This window comes from Peromyscus leucopus, chromosome 15 (genome assembly GCF_004664715.2).
Source record: "Peromyscus leucopus breed LL Stock chromosome 15, UCI_PerLeu_2.1, whole genome shotgun sequence".
NCBI lineage: Eukaryota > Metazoa > Chordata > Mammalia > Rodentia > Cricetidae > Peromyscus > Peromyscus leucopus.
Window position 1 is genome coordinate 6,470,266 of NC_051076.1, and position 8,881 is coordinate 6,479,146.

Sequence of the window (8,881 nt, forward strand, 5' to 3'; positions counted from 1 at the left end):
AAAACATATAAATTAAGAGATATCCTGCAAGCTTATGCTTATAAGCAAACATTTCCACAGCTTCCTGGCCCAGTAGTGAGTGAGTGAACCCATTCTGTTCCTATGACAGGCTTTGGTCCCTGACTCTTCCACACTACTGTCTTACCGTGTGCCAGCAAAACCTGTGCTATTCCATTTCTCCTTGACCCGCCACAGCAGGAGGTGAGGGCAGCGTGCACAAAACAAAGTAGATATTAAAACTAGTTTATTTTTCTACTTAATTTTTAATAAATGAGAAGAAACACAGTAGTCTTGTCTCATATAGAACATTTATAATACATAACAATCCATAAAGCCTCATGGTGAGGTAGGAACAGCTTTGGAAATAACACACAGTCATAAAACACACAGAAATAAGGGAAAACGTAGTTCTGTCTGCACCGGTACTCAACAAAGTGAGAGCCGCATCAGCTGCACTGTTGGCCCAGAGGACAGGTGGCAGCAGACAAAACCAACAAGAGAAAAGTCTCAAAGAATCACAGACACACTGACACTCCATTGTGCTGTTTCAAGGCAGACCCTATCATGGCGATTTGTGTCTTTTTATATAACCACATATTAATTCTATGTTACATTCTCCTCAGCATCTTTTTACCAGACACTGAACCTTAATATTTTTGGTTTAAAAGTTTAAATTGATTAATATACAAAAGGCTCTTGTGCCAGTGAAAATGACTGCTAAATATTGCAGAGCTTGTTAGTAAAACAAAACAGCATCATCATATACACATACACATGTATATATGCAGCGCTGTATCAAAACAGTGTGATTGCAGTCCCGCTTCCCAGACCGTGAGCACTAGGACAGTTTCAATCACAAAAAGACAACAACAAAAGCCTCCCACCTTTCCAAGACCCCTTAACACTGTTTTATCACTAAACTGAAACATAGTATTAAAATATTTTCTATTGTAGAATCACACTCCACATTTGTGTATGACTACCTTAAGACAGCAGGTTAATGACATTTATTGTTAAATGGTATCTGCTTGTAAAACAGTAAAAACATTCAAAACCAGTTTACATACTGAATACTTCACATTAGGTTTTGCCTTTTCCCTCAGAACTTTCAGACACTCAAAATAACAGAATGCTGACAAGACATACACACATAAACAGCTTCCTGCAACTTTCCAAACCCTTCCTGTTCAAATTACACATCTTAGGCTAAAGTCATTCAGTATTTTTGTTTTTAATGTGAAAATACAGTAAAATATTTGAGGATTGTTCTCCATGTTCTAGTCTGTACTTCTACAATGTAGATACCCTCCAGAAAAGAATTACTCCTACAAGCTGACCATGGAAAATGAAATCCGTCCTTCCAAGGCTGCACACGGCTTGAGGAGTCCTGGTTGAGTACAATCTGGGAGCATGCAGCACCTTCTCCCTCAGCTCCAGATGACAGACAGGTCCACACTGGCCTTGCTCACCCCCTAGAACTGACGCAGCGAAAGGAAGCACATTTAACAATGGGCTAGTCCCAAAGAGGCCAAGGTAGCTCCCCGTTTCCTTTCAAGAAATAAGCTATTTTGGAAAAGACACTCAAGTCCCACAACACTTAAATACAAAAAACATATCTTTTTTTCTTAAAGATAATGCTAATATAGCTAAAAATGGGTTAGAAAGTGCATTGTAAGGAAATAAATAATTCTCTAAAACTCCAAGGTGAGCGGGTGCCATGGATTTTGCTATGACAAACACCTTTGGAAAAAAAAAAAAAAAAGCCTATGGTACCACTTTCTACATAGAAGCCGCTTCCCTAAAGCACTTCTGAAAAATAGGTTGACATAGCCCTTGTCCCAATTCCTGGGGCACCTTCGTCATGAACCCACCCAGAGTGTTTCTGAAGGGCACACTTTCACCAGTCACCTTGCTGTGACAACTGGAGTTCTCTCTTGTAGTCACCCATAGATCTCTCAATTTCATGTTAAAACAAAACAAAACAAACAAACAAATTTTTGCAGAATTCAAAGTAACCATCTGCTAAGGGGTTGGATCGCACATCAGTGAAGCATTATGAAGGCTGATGGTCGGCCCAGTGCAGTAAATGGGAACTTACAAACTATGTTCCTAAAATTAAATTTCTCATCAGAAAATCCAGCTGTTCTTAAGTAGGCCCATTGCCAGCAACAGGCTTTTTACGTAGGGAAAGACCATCCCCTCAAAGTAACTGTCATATGCTAACACTTCCATTTTCAGATTATTAAGCAATGAATTATTTCAAATCCCAAAAGTAGTCAGCTATAAAAGTTATTGAAGTAGTCAGGGTACTCTGTTCCTAGAAAAATAGAGCTATATACAACTGATATTAATAGTCACTCTTTTGAAAACAAAACTCTACATTCTCTTCACAAAACATTAACCTTTCTCTATCAAGGAAAATATAACTTAAGCATCTTCCAATGTTTGCGCTGGGTTTGAAACCAGTGGCAGAGAAACAGCTGTGAACGACTTCCTGGGTACAAGGAAGCACAGTGGAGAGCTGAGCGCGTCCAGACAGGATGGTTTAAAGACCCAAAGACGTTCTTATTAACTTTGCTTTCTAAAATATTCCAACTGCACGAACCATCCAATTTCTTTCTTTCACTGGCTCTTGGCAAAAAGCACAGGCTGTGCTCACTGCTGTGCATAAAAAAGGTTTTTAAGACACAATTGTAGATCACTAGTTGCAGTTATCAAAGACTAAGTCTTCATTCTCAAAAATATTCATGCATCTTGAAACTTTTAGCTCAACATCGCTAATACCAACCAGTCTCCGAGAGAAAGCAGACACACTGGCAAACGTGTTTAGAGCAGCTTTGGTTGACTAAAACCACTCGAGATTTTCAAGATAACTTAGACATGTAATCTCAATATTAACACAGAATAACCTACTAGTTTGCGTTCTTCCCTGCTCTTACCCCTTACCCCTCCACTGTATGTAAACTCTAACTCCTTTTGTGAACTAGCTCAGTTTACTAGATGACTAGCAGTAGGGAATACAGAATAGTAACCACTCATATTTCCTGCTAGTAGTCATGAGTCATCCTGAAAACACGCTGCCATCATGTTAAGTTTATGGTCTCAAAGGGCAAGGAGCTATTCCCTAAACAGCAAAGGAAACTAACTTGATGATTTTAAAGTCAGTCTAGCAACTACAATTCTAACAAAGAATGTATAACAATGGGGGGGGGGAGGGGGAAGCAGAGAAATTCCAGTAACAATTTTATTTATCCCCCTAATTTTTATCATGGGAAAACCAGGAATCAAATGTCATTATGTCATATAAGGTTTATACTTAAACAAAAATGTAACATAGTGTTAAAACTGGCTTTCAAAACGTGTTACAGCATAGCTGCTCTATGCACTAATAATCACAAGGCTGTAATGTAGAACATTCTATTATGCAGTTCCATTATGTTCTTACAAAAATAGAATTAAACTGTGCGACCAGACAAGGACTTCAATTACACTACTTGGCAAACTTAGTATTTCAATGGAGTCTATTTTCTCTTGCAGTTTAAAAGCAAAGTCAAATATCACATCTTTTCCAAGACTCACAAAGATGATTCGGGTTTTTTTGGCACGTTTTTAATCTCTATCACCACAGCAGGGAGGCTGCCTTCAGCTTTAGTCCTCCTGGGCTTCTTCTCTAGGTTTTCACTGAGTTCTAAACAAGAAATGCTAACTGTTGGGGCCTTTTCTGCATCCTTTACAGAAGGGATCTGTGGCCGTGTCCCACAGCACTGCTTCAGAGCACACTGAGTTCTGCAGGCAAGTTCACACGGGACTACACTTGATTTAGAGCCCACACTAGCAAACTCTGGCTGGATGGTAGTAGCATGAATTCCGTGATTGTGAAAAACATCTTTGATGGTTTTGGCCACCTGCATGTACGAAGTTGGGTCTTCACATTTTATGTGAGCAGTGGCGATGATTCTGCTTCCAGCGAGCTGCCAGACATGTAACTCATGAACTTCCTCAACGCCTTCAACATCTCGTAATTCTTTTACCAAATGTCTGATGTCAATTTGCTTAGGAACAGTTTGTAGAAGGATGAGAGCAGATTCCTTGAGCAATGGGTAAGTTGTGTAGAGAAGTATACAAACCATTATAACACAAAGAGTTGGATCTAGGTAGAGCACCCAGCACGGACCGGCCTCCCGAACCAGGGCCTGGGTGTTGTTGATTAGCTCTATAGATGTTTTGCAGGGATCACGGAAGCAGGGGTTTATACAGAAGTTGTCTTCAGAACAACCCTTCCACAAAAAGTAAAAGAGTGAGGCGTTCACCACCACGATCACGGAGCCCAAGGCGTCCCCAAGGACGTGCAGAAACACTCCTCGCATGTTCAGTTGTGCCGCCTTGTCGTCTTCCGACTCCAGGTTGTCCGGCTCCTGGATGAGGTTCCCGTTGACTTGTACATCCACAGGGTCATCACCTCTGGACTTCTCTGGCTCTACAAAACAATTTTAATTCAACACATTTAATGTGTTCAGACGAACGTCTTGTCTAGTAGTGAAGAAGTTGAAACTTGTTTCATAAAGCACAATAAAAGTATGCTGAAGCCGGGCGGTGGTGGCGCACGCTTTAATCCCAGCACGCACTCGGGAGGCAGAGGCAGGCGGATCTCTGTGAGTTTGAGGCCAGCCTGGGCTACCAAGTGAGTTCCAGGAAAGGCGCAAAGCTACACAGAGAAACCCTGTCTCGAAAAACCAAAAAAAAAAAAAAAAAAAAAGTATGCTGAGAACAACACATGATGAACTGACGTTCTGGGCACTGCCCGGCCATAACGGGGACCAAATTGTGCCATTAGGTTATTGTTTCTTCATTTCCTTCCCACCCTCTCGCCCCTGCCCGCCCCTCACTACTGGGCTGGTGTCCTGTAAACACTTTGCTTCACTTTTCTGACACATACAAGAGAGAAACAAAATTTAAGGCCATCTGTTAGGCGCAGCTGAGAAGTCCTCTAACACAGCTGATCTGATGTGGAGCTCTCTGTAGTCAGCGGCACTAGCACACTGCTTGAGAAAAGTGGCTTTAATTTTCAATGTTATAGATAATAAAAAATAAAAATATTGTACACAGTGTCTTGATAGCGGGGGTTACAAACTGACAGACAGACAGCCCGGGGCTTTGCCAGGTGGTGGTAGCACACATCTTTAATCACAGAACTTGGGAGGAAGATGCAGGCCCATCTGAGTTCAATGCCAGCCTGGTCTACAAGAGCAGATTCCAGGGCAGCCAGGGCTGTTACACAGAGAAACCCTGTCTTGAAAAAAACCAAAACCAACCAAACAAAAACCACAACCTGTAGCTATCAATGAGGCTGGCACTCAACAATCACTAAGACACTTAAAAGATTAAATCAGGGTGGGGTGGTGGTGGCTCACATCTTTTTATTCTTATCACTTGGGAGGCAGAGGCAGGAGGATCTCTGTGAGTTCGAGGCCAGCCTGGTCTACAAAGGGAGTTCCAGGACAGCCAGAAATGCACAGAGAAACCCTGTCTTGGAAAACAAAACCAAAGTTTGAGTCAGATGGCACACCTGCGTAGTTTCATTTTCTTCGGAATGAGAGAAAACCTTTGCCATGCACCATCTGAACATGTTACTACGCATTGGAGAAGTTAAACTGCCTCTTAGTGTGAATTAGGCAGATTTAAGCGGCAAGAAAAAACTGGAAGGAACACAAAATGTGATCATCGAGCTTGGGCAGTGCTGACTGACTCCTCATTTCTTTTCAACAGTCTTACCCTCTCAAATTTCCATCATGAGCACACGTGCTCAAGATGACAAACGTTCCTTAAAACCACGAGGGAAATACATCACCATCAGGTCCAGCACCAGTTTGCCAAACCCCGAGAGGTAAACGTGCAACGTGCCCTGGCAGGTCCCTAACCTGTGATTTTTCGGGATTAGGTGGTCAGTTCAGGGAAACACACGCTGCCGTTCACAAAGGCCGCCTGTAACCAGGGCCCACACACCCTCAACACATCATTATCAAACTTGTTCAGTGGGCACGAAACCACCGCGCACCGGGGTGCGCGGGGCGTGGCACCGAACCCGGTCGCCAGGGGGCGCCCGTCCCGACCCCTCTCCGGCGCTCACCTGCCTGGTCCGCCTTGAGCCCGTTGGAATTGCTGGTGTTGGCCACCAGCGTGTTGGTCTCCTCCTGGTCCGGCGCCCGTCCCGGAGGCGCGCCCGCCTCGCCCCCTGCGCGGCCGGCCTTGCGCGCGCTCTTGGCGAGGTGGCCGTGGCCGTGCGAGTGGCCGTGGCCCGCGCCCTGGCCCTCGCCGCTGTGGTGGTGGAACAGGCAGAGCCCCAGCACGTTCACCAGCAGCCCCGCCACGCCGACGCCCAGCACCACGAGTGGCTGTTGCATCTCGTGGGGCTCGATGAAGCGCTCGACGGCCTCCAGCAGGATGGCGAAGCACAGCCCCGTCAGGAAGATGGCGTTCACCAGCGCGCCCATCACCTCGGCGCGGATCCAGCCGAACGTGTTCTTCTGCGTGGCGTGGGTCCTCCGGGCGAAGCGCTCGGCCACCAGCGCCACCACGAGCGCCAGCACGTCCGACAGCATGTGGAAGGAGTCGGACAGCATGGCGAGGGACGCGGTCACCCGGCTCACCACCACCTCCAGCACCATGAACATGAAGGTCAGCAGCAGCATGCACAGCAGCCGGCCGCGGTTGCGGCCCCAGCAGCCCATGGCGGCGGCCTGAGGCGCGGCGCTGAAGCGGGAGCGGCGCTGTGGGGGAAACCGCCGGCGGCGCAGCGACTCAAGCGCCGGCGCTCGGCTGGACGGGCGAGGCGGAGGGCGCGGGCGCGGGAGGGCGACTGCGTGCCGAGGGGCCGCCGAGCATCGGTCCGAGGCGCTCGGGAGACGGCGTCCGCGGCGACTGCGCTCGGCCCGGCGGCGGCCGCCGTCTTAACCCCCCCTCCCCGCCTTTGCAGACGGTTTACAAAAAAACTTTGCTTTGCACTCGGAACCCCCGTTTTCACACGGACCCGAGCGTGACAAGGCCCCCGGTGCCCCGCCCCCCGGCCCGGCTCGCTTCCTCATTGGCCAGGAAGGCCTCACGACAGCCGTGGCGTCCCGCCCCTCCGCAGCCTCTATTGGCTGGCGCGGCGGAGGGGGGGGAGGGGGCGGGGCGAGGCCGCGGGAGCTGCGGGCGGGGCCTGTGTTCTGGGGAGCCGGGCGTGGGCCGGGGGCCGCGGCCGGGTGCAGCGGCGGGCGGTGCGGGGGAGGGTGGGCGCGGGCCGCGTGCAGCGGAGGGCAGGCGGCAGGGCGGTGGCGCCGAGCCCTGGGGCGTAGCGAGCGGTTCCCGCTTCCCGCGCTGCGGATTCCGGGCTGCGGTTCCTGGGCTGCGGTTCTGCCCCGCCGCCCTAGACTTTGATCCTGCGATCCGGGTGCACGTGGGGGCGGCTGGGTGACAGGTCGGCGCCCGGGAGGGGCGGGGAGTGCGGGCTGTGCGGGCCGGCGGGGGCGCGGCCGAGCGAGGAGCTGAGCTGGAGACTGGCTTGCTACCGGCCCGACCCCAGCCTGGGGAACAGTTTCCATCCAGCGGGTCACCCGCTGGGCCACCTCCCCGAAGGAACCGTGTGAAGTCAGGCCTGCCTGTCACCGACTCTGAGGTGTGGGGTGCAGACTTGGAGCAGGAGCCTGCTGCGTGACTTGGGCAGGTCACCTAATCTCGCTACACCTGTTTCTTCATCAATAGAGGGAAGGGCTGGGCAAGTGGAACTCTTCTGCTTCCTTCTAGCTAAAATTCCAAGGCTCTGTGATTTCACACTATTTATAGGCTACAAACCTCCGAACCCTTGTGTGGGCTGCTTAGAGGGGGAGGGGCGGCCAGAATACAAAAGAAAAGTGCCTGGGAGGCACCACGAACCAAACACCCTTGCTGAGTTGGACTAAGATTCCTTGGAGTTGGCCCTTTAAGTGAGACCAGTGGATGTGTGCACATCTCAGTGGTTAAAGGTCCCCCAGAGTGATGGCTAGAATCATCAGTAGCCTCAGCTGGGCCACCAAACCTGAGGAAGGACCCCTCGGTGCCAGCCATTGCATTGAGATATGCGTGGCCTGTGTTCTTTTGCATGAAAAATTCTACTTTGTGGCTTTTCGAGAGGAAACTGTGTTGCCCTGGCTGCCCTGGAACTCACTCTGTAGACCAGGCTGGCCTGGAACTCAAAAGAGATCCGTCTGCCTCTGCCTCCCAAATGCTGGGATTGAAGGTATGAGCAACCACTGTCCGGCAACAATTCTTATTTCAAGATTGCCTCTCATTTGTACATGATGTTCTCATCCCCGCACCCAGGCTGGAAAGTTGGGTGCATCCTCATCTTGGTCTCGCTGAATAGGAAAGCTTGGAGAAAGATTTCCAACATCGTAAGGGAAGAAATGGCAGAACTTGGTGATTGAGTGCATATCGGGAAGCAGAGCTACAGGGGAGAATTAATGCAGTTGTCTTTTGAAACCGGTAAGGGAAATGCTGCCATCAACGATATTTTATTGGATAAGGAGTAGGACCAGAACCTGTCTTCAAGGAGAAAACAGTTCCAATAGTGGTGTTTGGATTGGTGGGTCCAGGACTCCAGTAATCACTCCCTCCACCCCATGCACACACACAAATGGAAAACACAGCTTCAAACTCTCTTCCAGCCTGCCTATATAGAAGTTTAAAATTGGAAGCCACTTATGGCCAAGGTATCCTTATGTATGTGACTGGTCAGTTGGGGACCATTTTGCTTCCTACTGTAGCCTTTTTTTTTTTTTTTTTTGTTTTTGTTTTTGTTTTTGTTTTTTGAGACAGGGTTTCTCTGTGTAGCTTTGCGCCTTTCCTGGAACTCACTTGGTAGCCC

General features: G+C 48.6%; 1 protein-coding gene across 1 annotated transcript; it reads right to left on the reverse strand.

The window, feature by feature from the left end:
* Positions 1 to 227: 227 nt before the first annotated feature.
* On the reverse strand, positions 228 to 6,955 carry Slc30a1 (solute carrier family 30 member 1). Its single transcript, XM_028882849.2, has 2 exons — positions 6,128 to 6,955; positions 228 to 4,477 (listed from the first exon to the last, which is right to left on the reverse strand). The coding sequence occupies exons 1-2, from the start codon at positions 6,726 to 6,728 to the stop codon at positions 3,576 to 3,578; spliced, it is 1,503 nt and encodes a 500-aa protein (XP_028738682.1). The 5' UTR covers positions 6,729 to 6,955; the 3' UTR covers positions 228 to 3,575.
* Positions 6,956 to 8,881: the final 1,926 nt, after the last annotated feature.